Source organism: Taurulus bubalis (genome assembly GCF_910589615.1).
Source record: "Taurulus bubalis genome assembly, chromosome: 10".
In the NCBI taxonomy this organism is placed as follows: domain Eukaryota; kingdom Metazoa; phylum Chordata; class Actinopteri; order Perciformes; family Cottidae; genus Taurulus; species Taurulus bubalis.
Window position 1 is genome coordinate 26,034,967 of NC_136598.1, and position 25,118 is coordinate 26,060,084.

The 25,118-nt window shown below is 41.8% G+C and overlaps 3 protein-coding genes across 3 annotated transcripts; 2 read left to right on the forward strand and 1 right to left on the reverse strand.

Moving 5' to 3' along the window:
• Nucleotides 1–1,462: 1,462 nt before the first annotated feature.
• Nucleotides 1,463–6,386, reverse strand: tnfaip1 (tumor necrosis factor, alpha-induced protein 1 (endothelial)). The gene is made up of 7 exons (XM_079224841.1): nucleotides 6,259–6,386; nucleotides 4,251–4,600; nucleotides 3,925–4,094; nucleotides 3,421–3,504; nucleotides 3,190–3,242; nucleotides 2,913–3,108; nucleotides 1,463–2,171 (listed from the first exon to the last, which is right to left on the reverse strand). The coding sequence occupies exons 2-7, from the start codon at nucleotides 4,489–4,491 to the stop codon at nucleotides 1,950–1,952; spliced, it is 966 nt and encodes a 321-aa protein (XP_079080967.1). The 5' UTR covers nucleotides 4,492–4,600; nucleotides 6,259–6,386; the 3' UTR covers nucleotides 1,463–1,949.
• Nucleotides 6,387–7,132: 746 nt separating this feature from the next.
• On the forward strand, nucleotides 7,133–10,380 carry ift20 (intraflagellar transport 20 homolog (Chlamydomonas)). The gene is made up of 5 exons (XM_079224845.1): nucleotides 7,133–7,290; nucleotides 8,005–8,154; nucleotides 8,242–8,327; nucleotides 8,975–9,078; nucleotides 9,883–10,380. Exons 2-5 carry the CDS (start codon nucleotides 8,028–8,030, stop codon nucleotides 9,962–9,964), a joined length of 399 nt encoding a protein of 132 aa, XP_079080971.1. The 5' UTR covers nucleotides 7,133–7,290; nucleotides 8,005–8,027; the 3' UTR covers nucleotides 9,965–10,380.
• Nucleotides 10,381–14,471: 4,091 nt separating this feature from the next.
• On the forward strand, nucleotides 14,472–16,796 carry LOC306742448 (tripartite motif-containing protein 16-like). The gene has a single exon (XM_079224835.1). It carries the CDS (start codon nucleotides 14,491–14,493, stop codon nucleotides 16,159–16,161), a length of 1,671 nt encoding a protein of 556 aa, XP_079080961.1. The 5' UTR covers nucleotides 14,472–14,490; the 3' UTR covers nucleotides 16,162–16,796.
• Nucleotides 16,797–25,118: the final 8,322 nt, after the last annotated feature.

Genomic DNA, 25,118 nt, shown 5'->3' on the forward strand with positions numbered 1-25,118 from the left:
AAGCAGAGACACCACAGTTGGCCATCTGCTGCAAATATATGACGTCACGGTGGAGTGACGTAAAGCGTGACCCCGCCCCCTTCTGCTCCTCCTGCTGATTGGCCCCCTTGTGGCCTGAAGGTGCAGCTGCAGCCACCAGAAGTCTGCACGCCTATTTCTGTTCCATTTCAAACTTTAAACGGGGTTTTATTTTTTTGCAAACTAAAGCGAACAGAAGCCTTGAAAACAAACTAGATTCAATGTTTGTTTTCCTTTACAGCGGAAATGAACAGAAGGATGTTAACTCCACCTACAGCTGTTTATTTGTCCTCATTTATTAAGATTTCATATCACACATAGAACTATTAACGACTTATAGATGATAAAAGTCTGTTGTTGAAAAGTGGGTCCCCAGAAATTAGAGCCTGGGAGACAAAGGGACTGAGGAACACTAATTTTAATTATTGATCTTCTTGATTAGAGTTTAAATGGTTTAATTAACTGGCAGATGGGCCCAAAAACAACAAACTGTAATTTAGCTTCAACACATAAAACTCACACGATCATCAACACTGAGGAGCTGGTTGATTAGTTTACAGCTTTAGTCTTCTAACGTGTAACCGAAACACTATTTTATATATTAATCTATTTTCTATTTAAACAGATTAAAAACGCTTTATTCCACTGTGGGAAATAATCTCTAGATACAATCCCTTGTTGGACAGTCAGTAGAGAATGCAGCTTTAACACATAGACTTCTATACAACCAGAGGAGTCACTCCCTGGTGGTCAGGAGAGAGAATGCAGCTTTAACACATGAAGCATATACTTCTATACAACCAGAGGAGTCACTCCCTGGTGGTCAGGAGAGAGAATGCAGCTTTAACACATGAAGCATATACTTCTATACAACCAGAGGAGTCACCCCTGGTGGTCAGGAGAGAGAATGCAGCTTCAACACATGAAGCATAGACTTCTATACAACCAGAGGAGTCACTCCCTGGTGGTCAGGAGAGAGAATGCAGCTTTAACACATGAAGCATAGACTTCTATACAACCAGAGGAGTCACTCCCTGGTGGTCAGGAGAGAGAATGCAGCTTTAACACATGAAGCATAGACTTCTATACAACCAGAGGAGTCACTCCCTGGTGGTCAGGAGAGAGAATGCAGCTTTAACACATGAAGCATATACTTCTATACAACCAGAGGAGTCACTCCCTGGTGGTCAGGAGAGAGAATGCAGCTTTAACACATGAAGCATATACTTCTATACAACCAGAGGAGTCACTCCCTGGTGGTCAGGAGAGAGAATGCAGCTTTAACACATGAAGCATATACTTCTATACAACCAGAGGAGTCACTCCCTGGTGGTCAGGAGAGAGAATGCAGCTTTAACACATCGGCTTCACTCAATAGAACCGGAGGCTGCCGTCTGATTATATCGACTAAAAACATAACAAAGACACACAAAAGTAGTTGAATAACAAGAACTTTTTTATCTTCACAGCTGGGGAAAAAGGCATTATGGTAAACTGCATTAAAACATGTTGCACACTAGTTCTGGATCATCTTTGGCAAACAACAGGCCTGTTGTCGATGTGTATATGTGAAACAATACGATCTATAAATATGAAACATGCTCTGCTGCTGATTCAGAGTGTAAGTGCTGTGGTCGTTACAGTATTTCCTCTAAGAAATAGTGCACATCAGTGATTTGTCCTCCACTAATAATCTACATTTATTAATAATAATAATACAAAAAAACAGCTCTCTAGTTATTTAAAGTTAAATTTTAAGTAGTCGCTCCGATAAGGATTCATAAATTATGACGACGCCACAACCATTCAGAGTAAAAAAAAGTCAAAAGTACAGCAAGGCCACAGATAGTCCTGTTGGATAGTGGTGGAGGAGGAAACTACTCGGAGAGAGAACCGTGTGAATGTTCGTGGCGGGGATCGGGCCGCCGGCCTCAGTGCCCCGGCTGCCGGTCGTCGTAGGCGCTGTACCTCTTGACGTGGATCCGGCGGAGGCGCTCGCGGAGCTCGGCCCCGTCCTCGTCCTCGCTGTGCGAGCCGCAGGTGGGGCGGCTGCGGCGCGTGGCCTCCAGCAGCACGGTGTCGGGCGGCGGCATCGTCTCGTACAGCAGCGTGTTCAGGGTCTCCTCGTAGATGCGAGCTTCGGGGAACTCCACCTGAGGAGGGAGGAGCAGACGGCAAATACGCATGGAGTCAGTGAGTCTATCTATACTTAACTTTTAGAGATCCCTGATCAGGAGTTTTTGCCGCCGATACCAACTTGTAATCAATAACCAACAGACATTATAAATGTTATTCTTTTCCTTTGTTATAGTCATCTAATTTTTTATTATTTTTTTGCTAACGTTACTAGCTCTCCTACTGTTGGTTCTCCGTTAGCGGTGCTGCTAACATTACTAGCTCTCCTCCTGCTGGTTCTCCGTTAGCGGTGCTGCTAACAATACTAGCTCTCCTCCTGCTGGTTCTCTGTTAGCGGTGCTGCAAACAATACTAGCTCTCCTCCTGTTGGTTCTCCGTTAGCGGTGCTGCTAACGCTACTAGCTCTCCTCCTGTTGTTTCGCCGTTAGCGGTGCTGCTAACGTTACTAGCTCTCCTACTGTTGGTTCTCCGTTAGCGGTGCTGCTAACGTTACTAGCTCTCCTCCTGCTGGTTCTCCGTTAGCGGTGCTGCTAACATTACTAGCTCTCCTCCTGTTGGTTCTCCGTTAGCGGTGCTGCTAACGTTACTAGCTCTCCTGTTGGTTTTCCGTTAGCGGTGCTGCTAACTTTACTAGCTCTCCTGTTGGTTTTCCGTTAGTGGTGCTGCTAACGTTACTAGCTCTCCTCCTGCTGGTTCTCCGTTAGCGGTGCTGCTACCGTTACTAGCTCTCCTCCTGCTGGTCTAAACACCGTCCTCACCTTGGTCTGCTTCTTCTCCGTGGCGTAGACGATGGAGGTGCAGCAGACCTCGGCCAGCTTGCGGCCCTGACCGTAGAAGGACCAGCAGCAGATCTCGTCCCCGATCACGTCCTTGATGAAGAGGACGCGGCCGTTGAAGCTGAGGGACAGCCGGTCGAACAGCTCGATGTTCTTCAGCAGGTGGTCGTCCGAGTTGCTGTCGGGACGAGAGGCGGAGAGGAAGTCGCGCTGTGAGGCTCTCTAGATAAGTCGGTTACCTGCTGGTGACGCGTCTTACCTGGTGTAGGAGTACTTGTTATTGCTTCTGTTGTACACCAGCTTCACCACGGGCTGACAGGAGAAAGACATGGATTTCATTACTTTATTCATCATTATATTGTCGCTAAATGCATTATCAACAACAAAAAGACCGATCACAAGAAGAAGCTCTGAGCCAAAAATAATGATTTCAAGCTTCTGCTGATTCCAGATTCATTCATAATAACGATCATAAATCAGCTGCGTTTACCTTGGTGGAGGACTGGATGAGCTTCTCCTCTTCCTTACTGGAGGTGACCACAGGTATGACACACATGGGCAGCTCCTTGTTGCCCTGCCAGTCACAAACCAGTATACAGAGTGTCTTTTATACTCATAATAATACACTTTGATACAACAACTACTTAAAAAAAAAGAAGGTAAAAGTCAGATTAAGATGAATCTATATCTATCTATCTATCTATCTATCTATCTATCTATCTATATATATATATATATATATATATATATAGGGGCGCCAGAATCAACACTAAAAGAAAGTTCCTCATAGTAACTTTAAATCATTTAGAGTGATCTTTCTTTGCCGTGTCAACTGTTTGGTGTTAACGTGCTCCACAATGACAGATTTACAAACCAGAATCAGGTGTTACATCTCCAGATTAAACCGGACAATGAACTAAAGTCAGGTAAATATAAACGCAGAAGGTCATGAGGAAGCAGAACTGGAGGTTGCCTCTGTGTGAGTGCGACTGACCTGCAGGGTGTTCTGGCAGAGCTCCACCAGGCCCTGGACGTCGTAATACTTGGCTTCAGCCAGCACCTCCTGGACGGCCTGGCGGCCTTTGGGCAAGGAGACCGTGCCGTCGCGCAGGAAGCACAGGACGCTGCCGAAGTGTTTCCCACTGCGGTCGATCAGGATCCAACCTGAAGGAAGACAAACGTGTATTTTGATGATTATCTGGACAACACAGTGAACAGGTTTTCTTTCTCCTGGACTCCTGGAAATAACCATTTTAAAATGCCATGACTTTTACAGGTTTTCAATTCATTTCCCGGCGCTTCATCTCGGAGCCGGCTTACCGTCTTTATCGGTGAACACTTCCTTCTTTCCGCTGAACATGGCCTTCAGCAAGGAGTCCTGCCGAGTCAGCACCTGCAGCGTGGCGTAGAACAGGCTCCCGCCCACGTTGACGCGGATGTACTTGTTGCCCAGGCCGACCGCGCCGCGGTAACTGAGGGTCTTGGTCTTGGGACAGGCCAGGGGCGAGGCCGGGGAGGCGGAGTGTGTGTGACGCTGGGGCGGGACGCTGTCCCCGGACATGTCCCTCTGGAGGTAGATGACCACCCTGCAGACGGAGGTCCGGAGGTCCCCCGCCGTGGTGACCGCTACTGATGAGGCCGCCACAACCTCGCACGGCTACAGGTCATTCCTGGCAGAAACACAAGGGCAAGGAAGCGGAGCTTAACATATTTAAATTCAAATTAAATCCTCTGTGGAGCTACTCAGGAATGTCAGTGTCGATAAAGACGCATGAAGATAAGACACAGCGGCTGAGGGCCCGCATCACAATACTGAGGAAGACACCGTCACACCGTTATCTCGTCCTCGGTTCCTCTTCCAATGAAATGGAATGTGACTCGGCAGGAAACCAGAGGGGCAGCGAGAGGAGCACGTCAGTGAGTAGAAAGTAAATATATATAGCTAGTTCAAAGTGCAGCTAGTTTAAAGTGTAGCTAGTTCAAAGTGCAGCTAGTTCAAAGTGCAGCTAGTTTAAAGTGTAGCTAGTTCAAAGTGTAGCTAGTTCAAAGTGCAGCTAGTTTAAAGTGCAGCTAGTTTAAAGTGCAGCTAGTTCAAAGTGCAGCTAGTTCAAAGTGCAGCTAGTTCAAAGTGTAGCTAGTTCAAAGTGTAGCTAGTTCAAAGTGCAGCTAGTTTAAAGTGCAGCTAGTTTAAAGTGTAGCTAGTTCAAAGTGCAGCTAGTTCAAAGTGCAGCTAGTTTAAAGTGTAGCTAGTTCAAAGTGCAGCTAGTTCAAAGTGTAGCTAGTTTAAAGTGTAGCTAGTTTAAAGTGCAGCTAGTTCAAAGTGTAGCTAGTTCAAAGTGTAGCTAGTTCAAAGTGCAGCTAGTTCAAAGTGTAGCTAGTTCAAAGTGTAACTAGTTCAAAGTGCAGCTAGTTCAAAGTGCAGCTAGTTCAAAGTGCAGCTAGTTCAAAGTGTAGCTAGTTTAAAGTGTAGCTAGTTTAAAGTGCTTAAGAAGTGTGACAGCGTTGTGTTCCACATTCAAAACACAAATTAGCAGAGTGGGTTTTAACTTCAAAAAGTTATTTGTTTGGTTTGTGTTGAACTCTAAACTAATGCCAGCTCTCGTCAAAGCATCCAGTGAAAGAGACCCGTGACTAGGTTAGCAGTTACGTAGCTGGTAATCATTGTTTAGTTATCTGGTAACTATAGTTTAACTTACTTAAGCTAGCTGTTAACTTTAGTTTAACAAACTTCAAACTATGCTGGAAAACAAAATGAGGAAGTCAACAACTAAACGTCTTTAGTTTAAGTGAAACTAGTCAACAACTAAAAGCTTTTAGTTTAAGTTAAACTAGTCAACAACTAAAAGCCTTTAGTTTAAGTTACACTAGTCAACAACGAGCTGAAGGTTTCTGACGGACCTCGTTCAGAAATGACCCGTGCTAACATGTTCTAGTTCGGGTCATTGTTCATCTCTAGCTAGAGACTTTAGAGACTTTATGACGTACATGAACAACACGGCTGGTCTACGGCTACTTCATCGGGTCAATCCTCCACTAATCAATCAGTTTATTGGAACTAAACGTTGTACATTTTCTTTGCGTCACTCTCTGAGGTAGGTGTGTTTCGTGTTGAGTAGTTATTAACAGTTTATAACACATTGAAACACGCGCCGTATTACGCACGAGGTGAAGATAAAGTCAGGTTGTCGGTTTTAAAAGTCTCCAGATGTTTAAGTTCCACCAAACGAGTTAAATATGCAGTTTCTTCAATGGAGTGACGTTCACGTCCTCGGCAGTTGGATAATGCGTAACGAGGGATCCGTTTTACGACGTTTTGACGTTTACTTACCGACTTCACGACAATGCTGTCAGATAACGGCACGCCGTCTAATCTAATGAAGCTGGACTTTATCCCCGTGACCCGAGGATCCACGACGGTATCGAGATTTGAGTTGTAAAAAAAAAGTTAAGTTAAACTCTGTCGTCCTTTTCCCTTCTCCTTCTTTTTCTTCTTCTACTCATGAGTTTACGGCAGGCTGCGCGTTGCGACACACGACGCTGCCCTCTGCCGTCAGAAAGATGCATTGCACATTTTCGCCTTGACAGGGCAGCTATTATTAATATATTTAGTGTAGTTGTGTGTGTCCTATTTAATGTTGACATTAATTAATTCATTAAAAAAATACATTTAATTATAACAAATAATAATAGAAAAATGCATTCATATGATTGTCATTATTATAATTGTATTTATTAAACAAAATCTCCTTTTAAATTAATTTAAACAAATTTAAATTAACAAGACAATCATACTTATATTGGGAGACATACATCATCAAATATTTTACAACAAATTACTTTATCGGTTTTATAAAGTAGTTCTATGTTTTAAGTTACGGAAAGGAATCCAATTTCCGTTTATACTTTCAAAGTAAAAGCATCGCTATTACTCAATAGAAGACTGATGAGATATCTCCGTAGTCATTTGGGCAACTGACAACGTAACACATATAAATGTGCTTTAAACCCTGTTCTGGGTATCATAAATGACCAATGAGCACCGAACATGGTGATTAATCACAGCCAAGTATTTTCTTCTGAAAAGCCAAAACGTCAGCGACCCCGCGTCACGCATTACGCAGCACGCACGGCAGCGTTTGGTTCCCTTGGCAGCGGGAGGAGGGGGCGGAGCTTCGTGTTCTCTCGCTTTTGCCACATAGTCATCCGCTCTAACGGCGGTTTAAACGGGTAAAAACACACCGTTTCCCGACCCGACCGGAGCTCGATACGGTTCATTATAATGTTAAGTACATAAAGAAGACAATTAGCGACGTGTGTCTCGTAGTCCCGGGTACGCTTTTGAGAATACCCCCGTTAAACGGTAAGCTAACGCGACACATACCAACCGGTTTACGCCAAATACCAACTGGTTTACGACACATTCGGTTGAAATCCACTGTTTCAACAATGCAACGCTGTGTAGTGAGTGCTTATATGTCACGTGGAGCTTTCAGAGGTGATATTTTACGTACTTTAGTGTGTAAAAGTTGCGCTGGCTCTTCTTGCCATCTGGTGACCTCATCATGAGAGGTCAGAGGTCACAGATAACAACAGAAAGGTGACGTCACTGATAACTACTGCTCTCCACAGGTCTGAATGCCCTGTCACGCTTTCAGCTGGCAGAAAGACTTCTTCATCAATAAATGCTATTTCATATGAAGGATTTTATGTTTTTAATAAAGTTTTAGGACATGCAGAACAAAATGCTCATTGAAAAACAATCTGAAAGCTTCCTATTTCAGTTTTTCACAATAAAACAGCCAAGATGGGTTTACCAGGTAAAGTGGAAGGTTAGTCGAGTGTTTAGCGCAGTTAGAATATCAGCTGACCATTAATAATCCCTCTTGAATTATTTAATTATTCCTCTTTTGGATAAAACATGATGTTACAGTACATTTGGGTTTGAATTATTCTGTTTTTAAACTATTATAAAAGGAAACCATCAAACCAACAAGTGGCTGCAGACTTTAGAAACAGAGTCTGAGTTTTAGTCGTTTGCTTTCTGCCCTCCATCTCTCTGTCTCCTTGGCGACAGGCTCCTCCCCCTCCCCGTTGGCCATGGCTAAAGACCCGTTAGCCGAGGCCGGCTTTTACTTCGATGAGCTCAACAAGCTGCGGGTCCTGGAGCCCGACGTCAGCCAGAAGACCTCCGAGCTCAAGGAGGAGTGTAAAGAGTTTGTGGACAGTAAGCGGCGAATCTTCCTCTTCGTCTTCGTCTTCGCCTTCGACTCCAGGCGGCACCGATAAAAACGTGCGTTTGTGTTTTTTGCAGAAATCGGGCAGTTCCAGAAGATCGTGGGAGGTCTGATCGAGCTGGTGGACGAGCTGGCGAAAGAAGCGGAGACGGAAAAGATGAAGGTAGGCGAAGCGTTTAAAGCGGCCTTTTTTATTCCCAGTCCAGGGTTCATACGGTCATGGAAAACCTGGAACAGTCATGGAGTTTTAAAATGGTTATTTCCAGGCCTGGAAAAGTCCTTGAAAAAAAAAAAAAAAATCCCAAAGTTTAGTAAAAGTCATGTAAATGTGTTATATTCATGTGTTCATGTAAATGTGTTATATTCATGTGTTCATGACGTTCATTTACGCTGAGTTTGAACTAATTAATATGCTTTTCAAAGAAAGACTCAAAATATAAGCAGGCATACATACAGGCATCTATATAAATGTTTATTCTTTTAATCAAACTATTGTCTCATTCATTTGTGTCATTTAAGGTTTACTGTATGCTTTGTGTTCTCATTGTTAGTTTAAATACTACATTTACTCACTTTTTACTGTTTACACCCAGATTTCACTAAATGTTTGTAATGGAATTTTGGTTAAAAGTCATGGAAACCCATTGGTCAGAATGTGTATGAACCCTGCTGGTTGCAGAAGCCGCTTTAGTCGATCATGAGAGTGATGTATATGTACATATATGTGTATATGTATGTGTATTGATGGGTCATTTTGACCCCAAGACAACACGAGGGTTAATAATAATCATCCTTCTTCTTCTCTTCCAGGCCATCGGAGCCAGAAACCTGCTGAAGTCGGTGGCGAAGCAGCGAGAGGCCCAACAGCAGCAGCTGCAGGCGCTCATCGCGGAGAAGAAGATGCAGCTGGAGAGGTACGGCACACTCAGAGTAACCAAACACACCCGAGAGGTACACAACTTGATTAATAACACATTCATTTAAAAATAGTCCGATTTGATTGTCTTTGTCGTCGCATATCAAGCTTCTCGTTGTGTTAAAGTGTCGTTTGAAGTGGGATTGTGTGCGTTCTGCACAAACATAAAAGTAGTGAAAGCGTTTGTATCAACGTAATATTATCGTACAGTGATTGATTCCAAATGAGCAGCTTGTGAGTATCGATCCTTCCCGTTGTGCTTACATGTGACACTTCAACTCCTTTCAGCGCTTGAATTTACACTTAATCTTCAATCCCTGTTTCTTCTTTCTAGTTTTAACTCAACTGACACAGCTCAGCGTTGCAGAAACATTTCCTTCCTTTCTGTCTCTCTCACTTCAAAGTGGAAGTAGGACAGCTGTAGAAAACACAACAATACATTTAAGTATGAAATGTATTATTAAACATCTCAGCACTAAGAAGAAGCTCACAGTCGAGTGTGTCACCTGATCCGTCGTGAGATTAGCATCCATTTAAAAAATCCTTTAAAACTAGTTATTTAATAAATATTCAAGGACATATAAGTGTTAGTGCATGAAGATAATTGTATATATTCTATATTAAATCAGACACTGGTGGCACAGCGCTGTGTGTTACATCTTTTTTTTCAACCAAGAAAACGGTTTTCCACTGGTTGGGTTACTTGACCTACACTAAACGTTTCTGATATCGTTGTTTTATTGTTGTTGTTGTTGTTGTTGCATTGATTATTAACGGTTAGCGTCACGTTTCCTCCTCTCAGATATCGCATCGAGTACGAGGCCTTGTCCAAAGTGGAGTCGGAGCAGAACGAGTTCATCGACCAGTTCATCCTGCAGAAGTGACCGTGTGTGTGTGTGTGTGTGTGTGTGTGTGTGTGTGTGTGTGTGTGTGTGTGTGTGTGTGTGTGTGTGTGTCTCTCACACCGACCGTTTCAACGTCTCAGACCAACATCAAAGAGGGTGGAGCTATTTATACAAAGGAATATTATTTATACTATTTATACTGAAGAATGAGTCTGTATATCTAGTTTTACTACTTTTTGTATCAATTTCAATACTGCATGTGCATGAAATCTGTAAATATCTTTAGGTTTTTAAAAGATAGAAGTTGATCGTCTGCAGTTATAATTGTGTTGCCTTTATTCCATTCCTCTGGTTCAACCGGTGAGCTTCTGTTCTGTGACATGTCACAGTTCATGTTTTCATTTAGATGTCGGACGGTTACACTTGAATAAAAACTGTATTATATTGCACAACAACACGTGTCAGTGGTTTTGATGTCGACGTGAGGAAATAAAATTACTTTAAATATTTTTCTCTGACCCGGTGCTCAGAGACATTACCTCTTTAGTCCACAGGGGGCGCCAGAGTCAACACTACCACTTTAGTCCACAGGGGGCGCCAGAATCAACACAACATGAAAGTTCCTTACAGTAACTTTAGAGAAAGTGTTTCTTCTTTATTAAGTTCTGTGTAAAACTATCCACCACCCTATTAAAATCAAGGGATATTGAACATTTTCAACTTAATGCTCATTTGATTTTAGTAGTTTGTCACAAAAACAACTCGCGTTCATTTCCTCATAAGCACTCAGTCATTTAAATTTGTCTTCTACCCTCAGAATGCTCAAACAACTCAACACTGACGTTGCCAATGGTTATTTATAGATCCTGATTCACGTATTTGGTCCTAAATTAAAGAAATAAAGGCATTGTATTGACTTTCTTAACCAAGGATGAACCAAGATTGTGAAAAGCTGCAGATCAGAAGTCAAATGATGCAACAAAGCTGGACACACAACGTAGTCGTGGACATGTAGGATGTAGAGGGAGAGACCAACGGGATTAAAGCAGATGTTGTCAATGTAATCACGTATCCTTAACCTTTTAAAAACCACCAATTTTTATTGAAACTGTAATGTTTATTTTTGTTATTTTTATTTCACTTCAACTGCCTTTTGGGGAGCTTTATCATATCCCGAAACTTGTTAAATTTGACATGCATATCAGGACTGGTGAAACATTTGATATTTTAGGGGTCTCGCATTTGGGTATAAAGAAATGGTTCTATAGCGCCCCCTAGAGTTTTTTTTAGGCTAAACCCATTGCCCTCTATGACTGATTGACTTGAAATTTGACACATATGTCCGGTTGTGTCTGCTCAAAAAAAAGTAAATCAGAGCATTAAGCTCCACCTACTTTTTCGATTTTCTGCCATTTTGAATTTTGTGAAAAAAAACATTATTGCAAACTACTCCAAAACGCTCTTTCTGATTGATACCAAACTCGCTGTGGCGCATCATTGGACCAATGTCATCAAAATGTATATTTATATTTGTGTTTAGAAGATATGGACCACTGAACATCTATGGGGCGTGTCTTAGTACATCAATCCATATGACTTCCAACACACGTCACCTATCCTCAGCAAATTTGTAGCATATGTTCATATCGCATCCTTTAACTTACCCTGTGATTTTCATTGGATTCAAACACTAGGGGGCGATGCAGTGAATCCACCAATATCTGTTTTTTAGCCATTTTCTCTCATTTTCAGACGTTATAAATGAAGAGACTCCACTACAAATGTATGCGATCAACTTCAATTTTGATCAAGGATGATGTGAAGACCTTGATGATGAAAAGTTATCAAAATGGTGAGTTGTCCTTGAACGGCCTTGACGTGGCGTGGCGGCCATTATGCGCCCATTTCGTGCAGTTCGCCAAGAAAGAGGAAGTTGTTGTAACTCCAAGGTACATTATCCAATCAGCCCCAAATCTCTCATGCATGATGCTGGTTCAGGCCTGAACACAATTCCATGCAGAAATGTTCACATTGTCATAGCGCCACCTACTGGCTAAAGGAAATAACATGTTTTAAACTTTACAATATTACTCAATGCCAGTTGACCAGATCAGTCTCAAATTTGGTGAGTAAAGCTTGAACACATTGATGATACATCGTCATGAATATTGTAATTTCTCGTTGAACGCTGTTGCCGTTGCAACGCATTATTTACCATGAAAAAAAGAAGAAGATTTCTCTGTGGCTTGGGATGGTCAAACCCTCATTGAGCTTTCCACAAATGTCAAAGGTGATGGAAATTAATATTTGATATTAAAGCAGCCCTCACAGTACGTTTGACATAGATGTACCAAATTAAGTAGGCATATGTATCACATGTAGACTTTAAAAAAGTCTCTTGGTGCCATGCTCTTAACCCGACTGGAAGTCGGACATTTTTTTTTGTGTGTAATTTTGGTGGACTGTTTGCAAAGCATAATTTCCAGCATCACTCAGCCGTGTGAGCCGGCGTCCCGCCAGTGTCCCGCCAGTGTCCCGCCAGCGTCCCGCCAGCGTCCCGCCAGTGTCCCGCCAGTGTCCCGCCAGCGTCCCGCCAGCGCCTCCGACGTACGCAAAGATGCAAGGATCCATTCATCGCTGCTTGCAGCTTTAATTTAAATTGAAATAGTTCTCTACCATCTTTTTCATCATACTTGAGAGCAGCATCAGCATCGGTTTCTAATTGTTCTAACGGTGTTCTGGTTTATTCTCAACTGACTCAGTTCAGGTTCACTACGGTATGTTTGAGGTTGTTCTTCTGGTGCGATGAGAACCATGAAGATGGTTAATTGTAACGAAGCAGGAAATGTTCCAGATTCATCCTTAAAGTCTCCAACTGAACTGCAGAGCCAAGAGATGTGGTGCGTTCAAGTCCCAGGGTTGTAAGACGTAACATATTTGATTAATTTGTTTAAATTCATCTAACATTAAAATACAATTTATATTCTGTATCAGTGTTATAGACTCACCTAAAGGATTACTAGGAACACCATACTAATACTGTGTTTGACCCCCTTTCGCCTTCAGAACTGCCTTAATTCTACGTGGCTTTGTTTCAACAAGGTGCTGAAAGCATTCTTTAGAAATGTTGGCCCATATTGATAGGATAGCATCTTGCAGTTGATGGAGATTTGTGGGATGCACATCCAGGGCACAAAGCTCCCGTTCCACCACATCCCAAAGATGCTCTATTGGGTTGAGATCTGGTGACTGTGGGGGCCATTTTAGTACAGTGAACCCATTGTCATGTTCAAGAAACCAATTAGAAATGATTTGAGCTTTGTGACATGGTGCATTATCCTGCTGGAAGTAGCCATCAGAGGATGGGTACATGGTGGCTATAAAGGGAAGGACATGGTCAGAAACAATGCTCAGGTAGGCCGTGGCATTTAAACGATGCCCAATTGGCACTAAGGGGCATAAATTGTGCCAAGAAAACATCCCCCACACCATTACACCACCACCACCACCAGCCTGCACAGTGGTAACAAGGCATGATGGATCCATGTTCTCATTCTGTTTACGCCAAATTCTGACTACCATCTGAATGTCTCAACAGAAATCGAGACTCATCAGACCAGGCAACATTTTTCCAGTCTTCAACTGTCCAATTTTGGTGAGCTCTTGCAAATTGTAGCCTCTTTTTCCTATTTGTAGTGGAGATGAGTGGTACCCGGTGGGGTCTTCTGCTGTTGTAGCCCATCCGCCTCAAGGTTGTGCGTGTTGTGGCTTCACAAATGCTTTGCTGCATACCTCGGTTGTAACGAGTGGTTATTTCAGTCAATGTTGCTCTTCTATCAGCTTGAATCAGTCGGCCCATTCTCCTCTGATCTCTAGCATCAACAAGGCATTTTCGCCCACAGGACTGCCACATACTGGATGTTTTTCCCTTTTCACACCATTCTTTGTAAACCCTAGAAATGGTTGTGCGTGAAAATCCCAGTAATTGAGCAGATTGTGAAATACTCAGACCGGCCCGTCTGGCACCAACAACCATGCCATGCTCAAAATTGCTTAAATCACTTTTCTTTCCCATTCTGACATTCAGTTTGGAGTTCAGGAGATTGTCTTGACCAGGACCACACCCCTAAATGCATTGAAGCAACTGCCATGTGATTGGTGGATTAGATAATTGCATTAATGAGAAATTGAACAGGTGTTCCTAATAATCCTTTAGGTGAGTGTATATATATCAGTGTTTCTAACATAGAAATGATCTCCTTTGCAAACAAATGTTAAACACAGTCTCTCTCAAACTGCTCCTCTTCCTGGAAGGAACCACAGCTTTAAAACCGCTCCCTCTTCTTCCTGCTCTCCAACACAGAGAGCTTCACTCTGTCTGTACTTCCTGGTTCCCTCCCCTTCAGATCTACAGTTCCATAGATGGGTGTAACCAACATGAGCTGAAGTGCAGCAGCTGACGCGCCCCGTTCCCTGCAGAGACACATGTTGTTCAGATCAGAGCTCAAAATAGAATCGCTTCTGTGGAAGTGAAACTCAGACAGTCGTTGTCTTTGAGAGGTGAAATGGCGGAGAAAGGAGTTCAGCTGGACCGGGAAAGCTTCTCTTGTTCCATCTGTCTGGATCTACTGAAGGATCCGGTGACTATTCCCTGTGGACACAGCTACTGCATGAACTGTATTAAAGCCCACTGGGATGAAGAGGATGGGAAGAAACTCCACAGCTGCCCTCAGTGTAGGAAGACCTTCACACCGAGGCCTGTCCTGGTGAAAAACACCATGTTAGCAGATTTAGTGGAGCAACTGAAGAAGACTGGACTCCAAGCTGCTGCTGCTGATCACTGCTATGCTGGACCTGAAGATGTGGCCTGTGATGTCTGCACTGGGAGGAGACTGAAGGCCTTCAAGTCCTGTCTGGTGTGTCTGGCTTCTTACTGTGAGAAACACCTCCAGCCTCATTATGAAGCGGCTCCATTAAAGAAGCACAAGCTGGTGGAGCCCTCCAACAAGCTCCAGGAGAACATCTGCTCTCGTCACAATGAGGTGATGAAGATCTTCTGTCGTACTGATCAGCAGTGTATCTGTTATCTCTGCTTAATGGAGGAACATAAAGGCCACGACACAGTCTCAGCTGCAGCAGAAAGGACCGAGAGGCAGAGAGAGCTGGAGGGGAGTCGACTAAACATCCAGCAGAGAATCCAGGACAGAGAGGAAGACGTGAAGCTGCTTCATCAGGAGGTGGAGGCCGTCAATCTCTCTGCTGATAAAACAGTGGAGGACAGCGAGAAGATCTTCACCCAGCTGATCCGTCTCCTGGAGGAAAGAAGCTCTGATGTGAAGCAGCAGGTCAGATCCCAGCAGAGAACTGAAGTGAGTCGAGTCAAAGAGCTTCAGGAGAAGCTGGAGCAGGAGATCACTGAGCTGAAGAGGAACGACGCTGAGCTGCAGAAGCTCTCACACACAGAGGATCTCAACCAGTTTCTCCACAACTACCCCTCACTGTCACCACTCAGTGAGTCTACAGACTCATCCAGCATCAACATCCGTCCTCTGAGATACTTTGAGGACGTGACAGCGGCTGTTTCAGAAGTCAGAGATAAACTGCAGGACGTCCTGAGAGAGAAATGGACAAACGTGTCACTGACGGGGACTGAAGTGGATGTTTTACTGTCACAACCAGAGCCCACGACCAGAGCTGGATTCTTAAGGTATTCACGTGACATCACACTGGATCCAAACACAGCACACACACAGCTGTTATTATCTGATGGGAACAGAAAAGCAACAAAAATGAGTCAACATCAGTCTTATTCTAGTCACACAGACAGATTTAGTGAATGTCATCAGGTCCTGAGTAGAGAGAGTCTGACTGGACGTTGTTACTGGGAGGTGGAGTGGAGAGGAGGAGGAGTTTATGTAGCAGTCGCATACAAGGATATCAAGAGAAAAGGGGACTGGAGTGAAAGTGGATTTGGACGCAATAACAAATCTTGGGCATTAAGAAGTGACAGTTATAAATTTTTTCACAACAGTGTCCAAGCTCCCGTCTCAGGTCCTCAGTCCTCCAGAGTAGGAGTGTACCTGGATCACAGAGCAGGTATTCTGTCCTTCTACAGCGTCTCTGAAACCATGACTCTCCTCCACAGAGTCCAGACCACATTCACTCAGCCTCTCTATGCTGGACTTGATCTTTGTTATTCCTTTGGAGACACTGCTGAGTTGTGTAAACTGAAATAGACAGAAGTCCTTTGAGGGTTAAACTGTGTCTGAACTCTTGAACTCATGTAGTCTCCATGTTTGTGGCTGAGAGATGATTGTTGAGGCGTTTCTTCACTGCACAGAGATCAGCTGTCAGTCAAACATTGTGGGCGGTACTTTGACGTCTTCTCATTGTTGTTGTGTAAATGTTTGAGCTCCTCTAGGTGGCGCTCCTTCCTGTGTCTGTTTAGCCATGGAGGCTCTCACTGCTCATGATGACGTTTGTTTTTTCTCTGCATGAACATTTAAACTTCTCTGATCTCTAAATGTCTGATGAATGTTTGTATTGATGCTTTTATATTGTTGTTTCTCTTCCACTGCATGTTTCTGAAGAGAGAAAGCAGCAGACCTTCATTCATCAAAGATACTTGTTCTCTTTGTGTGTATTTGTGAACAAATCCTTAAATACATTTACATGTATTTGTTTGGCAGACCTATGAGCTATTATTACACTATAATTATCATGATCATAATCAATGAGATCATTCATTATTCTCTTTAATATGAATTAGATTCATTTTAAACTGATTGATTGTGTAAATGACGTGAATCTGTCCATGAAATAGTTGATCAAGAGTCATTTAACAGACAAACTGAATGTTTATGATGAATAAACAAACATGAACAAAGTATTTTCTTCTTGTCTTCATTTCAGGGTTTCACACAAAGCTGATGTATAAATATGAAACTAATATGAGAGAACAACTGAGGGGGGGTTGTATCACAAACTGATGTGAGTCAATAAAACACTGTAACTCTTCCAGTGTTTTATTATTGATCTCAACCTCAAACAAGTAAGTGTCACATGATCTTCATCGTCACGTGTTCAAGGCAGAGCCCCTCTTCCCTTCCCCCGCAGAGCCCCCCTGCTTTCACAGAGAATGAACCGTATCCTCGCGCTCCCTTCTTCTCTGTTCCAACTGTTCCAACTCTTGAGCAGCCAATCACGTGAGGCAAGCTTTTGCGTCCAATCAGAAGGCTGCATTTGTTCCAACTTCAGAATCTGGAGCGGCCATCTTGGATCCCCGCAGCGCAGCTGCACTTCTCTCAGTGACAGGAGAGAGACGTGAGGACAATACTTTATATTTTATTACACTTTATCCACGTCGTGCTTATGAACTGCTGTTACATATGACTGTGTGACATATTAGTGCTCATATTAGTGCTGTTATTAGTGGCTGACAGTCCCGGAGTTACTTATAATCAGCCAGTCTGCTCTGACTGTTGGAGCTTTGTTGTTATTGTTAAAACTTTACTTTACTAAAAACTTATAACGACTCTATTTATTATAACTCTGTTAACCAGCTGACGTTGCTGCTGTTTAAACCTGTTATTCACGTGTTGTTCTGCTCTTCAACCCACTGGTATTATATATTATATATATAATAATACATATTATATTCGTATATATATATTATATTATTATATATTGTATATTATGTGTTACCCACTGTCTATTTAATACACTGTTATTATGTATTGTGTATGACTTGACTCTGTCCACATTCACATTCATGAGTGACTTCCTGCACAGTGGAAACACTGAAGAGGAGATCAGGGAAACACAAGGGGGATTACATCATACACACACACACACACACACACACACACACACACACACACACACATATATATATATATATATATATATATATATATATATATATATATATATATATATATATATATATATATATATATATATAATAGTATATAATAGTTTCTTATTACTTTGTATTTATTCATTTACTATTATTTGCCATAATTTATGTTGTGTTTTTTTATATAATGAATATGTATATATATATATATGTATATATATATATATATATATATATATATATATATATATATATATATATATATATATATATATATACATATATATATATATAATAGTAAAATCTTATTCCTTTGTATTCATTTATTTTGTGTTTGTTTTAATTTCAATAAAAATCTTTCAATCTGAACTTTGTTTGAAGCTTTATTATTTCTTGTATGATTTTAAAGACAAGCTCTCCACATTATGATAGAAATGGTGACATGAGGATAACAATAAATAACTGAACATGGACCATGAAGCTCAGGATGTCCAGCTGCTGTCTGAAGACCTCATGTAGTGCAGCATCAGGGGACCAGGACAGGTGTGCAGCTTCTTCTTTGCCCTTGGCTGGGTTCGAACCGCCGCTCGGCCGTGAAGCCCTCTCTCCTCTCAGGCTCCCTGAAACCATTCTTCTCCGTCTCATCTGTCTCACCTTGTCTCACCTCCTGCGAGCCAATCACGCGATCCAAGCTTTTGCCGTCCAATCAGATGGCTCGTTTGTCTCATCACCCGAACTTGTCTCACCTCCCGAACCTGTCCGGAAAGTCCCGAGTCTCCGCCATCTTGGATCCTCGCTACAGCGGACCACACTTCGTCTGTCACCGGAGAAACAGAGCCGTGAGACGTGAGGACAATACTTTATATTTTATTACACTTTATCCACGTCGTGCTTATGAACTGCTGTTACATATGACTGTGTGACATATTAGTGCTCATATTAGTGCTGTTATTAGTGGCTGACAGTCCCGGAGTTACTTATAATCAGCCAGTCTGCTCTGACTGTTGGAGCTTTGTTGTTATTGTTAAAACTTTACTTTACTAAAAACTTATAACGACTCTATTTATTATAACTCTGTTAACCAGCTGACGTTGCTGCTGTTTAAACCTGTTATTCACGTGTTGTTCTGCTCTTCAACCCACTGGTATTATATATTACATATATAATAATACATATTATATTCGTATATAAATTATATTATTATATATTGTATATTATGTTACCACTGTCTATTTAATAGTTACTATATATTGTATATGACTTGACTCTGTCCACATTCACATTCATGAGTGACTTCCTGCACAAATTTGTATTTATTCATTTACTATTATTTGTCATAATTTATGTTGTTTTTTTATATAATGAATATGTATGTATATATAAGTTATCTTATCCCTTTGTATTCATTTATTTGCCATCATTTATTTTGTGTTTGTTTTTATTTCAATAAAAGTCTTGCAAGCTGAACTTTGTTTGAAGCTTTATTATTTCTTCTATGATTTTAATACATTATGATAGAAATGGTGACATGAGGATAACAATAAATAACTAAACATGGACCATGAAGCTCAGGATGTCCAGCTGCTGTCTGGAGACCTCATGTAGTGCAGCATCAGGGGACCAGGACAGATGTGCAGCTTCATCCAGCTGTGAATGAGAATGACAATAAATAACTGAACGTGGACGACGAAGGTCTACAACGGTGAGACTCCACCAATATGAGCGAGTCCTCTCTTAAATATCGGCCCTATATTAACCCACGCTTTTCTCTCAGCTGCCTTCTGGGACTCGCCTCGGGTTCAGCTTCGCCCGGTGGAGCCCGTTTGCTGCCAGCTGCACCCGACGGCCACGCGGGTCTGTGGGGTCACGAGGACTCGGACTACATGAACATCCAGGAGGCGGCGCTGGCCACGAGGCCGACGGCTCAGACGGAGATCCAGCTGAGCTGAACCAGCCTGACCCAGCGGTGAGTTCAACATGAAGCTGTTGGGATGTGTTATAATGTCGTCATCCAACGAGGCTTCGCCCCTCTCCACAGCGACAGGATGAGGCTCAGGAGAGCCCGCATCACTTCAAAGGGCTCAGCACGGCCCACCTGAAGAGGGACCAGAAGAAGGACTACTCGACTTCTGCTGCAGCGACCTCGACAGCCACCTCCTCCGCCCCCAGGGCCTCCTCGCCTTCCTCGGGGATATTGCAGATGTGATATCGTAAGTTGTGTCGTCTGTTAACGTGGTTTCTGTGTGTGTGTGTGTGTGTGTGTGCTACGGGTTCCTCTCCCACAGGGCTGGAGGAGCTCACTCCCCAGGGTGCAGCCTGCGTGGGTGAGCCAGGCTCTGTTCACCAGGGACCCCAGAGGGAAGCCTGTGCTCAGCACCGAGCTGCAGACCTGGTACGACCCTCCTGGCCCTCCGGGTGTCCCACCAGCCTCCGGCCTCGCTCGACGCCTTCTTCAGCGGCCATTCTTCCTCTGGTACCCAACAAGATGTGGCATTACCCATCAGCTGCCCAGTCTGTACTCATAGCATGATGTGGGCTGGACAAGACCGTCCGCAGGGTCCTGGACAGAGACGGTGGTTCTTTATGGGCACAGAGGAGAAAGAGAAAACAAGAAGAACAGAAGAACAAATAGTGCTCAAATACAGGTACATCACACTTAATAATAACACATACATTTTTATTGTTTCTATATATATATATATATATACACACACACACAGCTTTTGTAGATGCTTCCCTGTTTTACTGTTTATTCATATTACTTGTTTTTTATTTGATTATGTGTCTCTTGCTGGACAAATTAGGATTTTTTTAAATCTTATTTGACCAAAGGCTTTGACCTTAACGTGGACTTTGACCTGTAGAGGAGGGGAAGTGAGGAGGGGGAGGAGCCTGATGGCCCCATCAGCTCAAAGGCCTCACACTTCATTCACTCTGTGCTGCCTTTGTTCAAGGGTCAGGGTTCCTTCAGTTCAGCTGACAACGTTCAGTGTTGATATACAGCGTGATGCGTGTGTTTGTATAAGTGTGTCAAAAACTATATCGTAAAAAAATCATCAAAATGTATTCAGAATTAAATCATAATCAAATCAAAAAGCAGCAATAAGGAACGCTTGATGAATTTGCGTGTCATCCCAGAGCAGACCTGGGCATCTTCTGGCTCTCCCAGTCCGGCCCGCTGAGGTCATCAAAAATGACAAATAAATAAATAAGATGCACGGCAAAAATGCAAATTTTAATCTTCTCTGTATCGTTCTAATTGTAGTATATGTGCTATCGATCTTCTATGTTTCTGAAATTCATATATATTTTAATAAATTACAGTAAAATGTTGGACTTTTGTGTTCAACTGTAGTAATAATACATATAGTTGAAAATGAGTTGAAAAAAAGTCAAAATATCAGTGGCGGCCCGTGGGTTTTCTACCTGGGACAGCAGTGGATCAATTACAATTACATTATAAAAAAGATATAACTTTTAATTATTAAACTTTTTTTTTTCAAAATTCTTTTTTTCCCTTCAAAATCCCTTTTTCTTCAAAATTCCTTTTTTTCTTCAAAATTCTTTTTTTTCTTCAAAAAAATCTTTTTTTTCTTCAAAATCCCTTTTTTCTTCCCTTCAAAATCCCTTTTTCTTCAAAATCCCTTATTTCAAAATACCTTTTTTTTCTTCAAAAAAATCCTTTTTTTTCTTCAAATTTTTTTTTGTATTCAATTTTTTTTGTGTTTTCAAAATTCCTTTTTTTCTTCCAAATTCCTTTTTTTTCAAAATTCCTTTTTTCAAATTTTTTTTTTTTCAAAATTCATTTTTTTTCTTCAAAATTCCCTTTTTTCAAAATTCTTTTTTCCCTTCAAAATTCCTTTTTTTTCTTCAAAATCCCTTTTTTGTTTTCAAAATCCCTTTTTTCCCTTCAAAATCCCTTATTTCAAAATTCCTTTTTTTCTTCAAAATTCCTTTTTTCTTCAATTTTTTTTTTGTTTTCAAATGTTTTGTGTCTTCCAAATTCCTTTTTTTTCAAAATTCCTTTTTTTTCTTCAAAATTCCTTTTTTTCCAAATTCCTTTTTTTTCAAAAAAATTTCTTTTTCTTCAAAATTCCTTTTTTCCAAATTCCTTTTTTTTCAAATTCCTTTTTTTTCTAAATTGATTTTTTGTTTTCCAAATTCCTTTTTTTTCTCCAAATTCCTTTTTTTTCCAAATTCTTTTTTTTGTATTTCTTTTTTTTCCAAATTCCTTTTTTTCTAAATTGATTTGTTTTCAAAATTCCTTTTTTTTTAAATAGATTTTTTTTTAATAATTGATTTTTTTTCATGTTACATTTATCTTTAAACTTTTTTTAAATTTAAATTTTACAATTAAATTATAAAATCTGTTTAGACCAGAAGAGAAGACTTAGCAGGCCCTGACGGCCCGCCACTGCAAAATATACACAGTATTGTAAAAAAAAAAAAAAACTATCGTGAAAAATCATTAAAAAATCTTAAATTCAAATAAAAAAGCGGAAATAAGGAACGCTTCACGAATTTGCGTGTCATCCTTGCGCAGGGGCCATGCTAATCTTCTCTGTATCGTTCCAATTTTAGTATATGTGCAATCGAAATTACACAACTAACCAGTGTTCCTGGGGGGTATATAAGGGGTTCTGCCCGGGAGCAGCCTCCATGAGGGTCCTGGAGCCCGGGGGCCACATGAGGGAGCCGAAACCCGGCTTTAAATGCCTCTCTCTGAGCAGGAAACACAGGTCTGGGAGCTGCATGTGAAGCCCTGAACCTCCACTGGCTCCAGAACCTGGTCTTACCCGGTCTGACCCACTTCAGGTTCTGCCCGCCATGGTGAGGAACTCGAGAGGCTGCTGGGAAACTATTCAGTGAGATCGTCTACGTCAGAGGGTCATGATTGGTGAGCTGCAGACGAGAGGACAAAAGGATCTGCTCACAGCTCCGCCTGCATTCCTCCAAACGCCCTTTGACCCCCCCAGTACACAGAGAGAGAGACGGGGGAGGACGCATAGAGAGAGACGGGGGAGGACGCATAGAGAGAGACGGGGGAGGACGCATAGAGAGAGACGGGGGAGGACGCATAGAGAGAGACGGGGAGGACGCATAGAGAGAGACGGGGCACACGGAGAGAGAGACAGGACACACGGGGCAGCAGGATGTTTGAGGATCCACAGCGAGACAGCAGCCTGAGGACAGAAAGCAGGAAACACAACACAGTCTCCAGCTGGAGTTGTTCTGCTGCAGATGAAGCTCTTCATCTCCAGTCTGCCTTCATAACCCAACCAGCCACACGATCAGGACTGAGGGGGACAACAGGGACATCTAGTCCACGTCGTCCAGACTCCTTCTAGAGTCAAGAAGTGTGTTTAAAACAACAGGACTGTTTCTATTCTCTATTCACATCATGTGGGTTCTTCCTGCTTTCCGACTTCCTGTTTTCATTTAAAAAAAAAAAAAAAAAAAAAAACACCGGTGCAGTTTCACCAACTCACCAGCAGGTGTCGCCCTAAGACCAGTGTGTGGAGAGAGGGGCGCTGTGGTCTGCCTGCAGAACGAGGAGGGAAACACACAAAGTACTGCATGAAACATGAGTACACAACTACTGGATGTATTTAAATACACGTTCACGTCCTTTATGGGAATTATTGAACTGTTCAACAATAATGAATAATCAAACACGTGCGGTTAAAGCATGCAGGGCAATCACCAAACCATACTCCCATAATGCAGTCGCACAATTTAAATTAGTTTTTACTTATTCATAAAGAATTCTAACCTCGAAAAACACAAATTCAGATTTTTTTTAAATCGAGAGTTTGGACTCGAGAATTCGGCATGCGATGAACACACCGATCTTCTTTTATTTTAATGAAAACGTATTTTTTTTAAAAATCCAATGCAGTTTCATGAACTCACCAGCAGGTGTCGCTCTGTGACCAGTCTGTGGACAGAGGGGCGCTGTGGTCTGACTGCAGAGCGAGGAGGGAAAAACAGGGAAATCATAGCCAAACCATACTCCTTGCCCCCAGAGCCCCCATACATGGGGGGGAGGCGTTCTGGGGTACCCTCTATCCATTCCTCAAGTAGTCGCATGAACCCCCTATGAGTTCTAATAGTTGTGTTATTTTATATCCTTTTTTTCAGAATTTAGTTGTGAATAAAAAAATATATTTTCAAATAACTCACTTTTATATCATATTTTCATCATAACTATGAACATCCAGCATCTGAAAATGTTATTCTCAGATGTTATTCTCAGATTTATGTTAGAATCTCATGTTATTGAGATTCCCCAAAATGGCTTGTCGAGCCGCCCCCGAGTTGTTCCAACTCCATGGTTCAAGGCCGAAACAACGACTTGCAGAGATGTAGGAACCCTCTTTGTAAAGATAATGACCTAAAGAACAATCCCAATGAAGCATTTGGGAGTTACCATGGAGTTTTAGTTAAAAAAAACTGTGTCGTAAAAATGTAAAAGTTATAAGCTTTTTGCTTTCTCACCATATATTTGGTGCATGCTGGGATTTACAATTTGCATAAAGCTCTGACGAAGACGTGTGGCGCAGTCTAAGAAACCTCCCACCTTCACAGAAGCAGGCAGAGACAAAAAAGCAACAAGGAAGTAGGAGAAAAAAAACAGTCGACTTTTCAGGTACTAATATCCAGAGATTAATGAATATTTCATTTTATAGACAAAACATAGTTTTTTGTCTGGAGCCACGACAATGGATGAAGTCAAAGGTTATTATTATTATTATTATTTTATTCTGTAAACCTCTGAAACCCAACCCAATGTTTCTTAAACCATTCTGCTCTGAACCTCTCATGCCCAAAGTTACACTTTGTTGATAGTTGTTATTGGAGTGTTGAGCTCTGTGTTTTCTTGAAATAAAGCTTTGTTTTTTAGAATATTCTACTCAAAACCTCTTTTCTTCTCATTGTGGAGTGCTATTTAAACTATTTCAACTGCACCCCCCCCAAAGAAAATTCACCAGCCGCCACTGGTTACGGGGTTTGTATAATTACATAAACTTAACGGTAAGTTCAATTTTTTCTGTTCGGATAGAACTCTTCCCACAAGGCTTTACTGTATTTCAGCAATTTAAATGAAGTTAATCAACGTTGTGGTTCCGGAGATACTTTAGGAAACGTCACTTTACTTATTTTTCTCTTTTCCTGTTCGACAATAGCGGGGCTCTGGGGTTAAAGAGGTTAAGAAATCAAACAATTTGCTATTTGTTTTGCTTTTTCATCAAACAAACATAAATTGTCAATGTATTACATCAGGAGTTTATATGAAGACATTCGGCGTACAAGCAGCACACAACTGAGCACTGA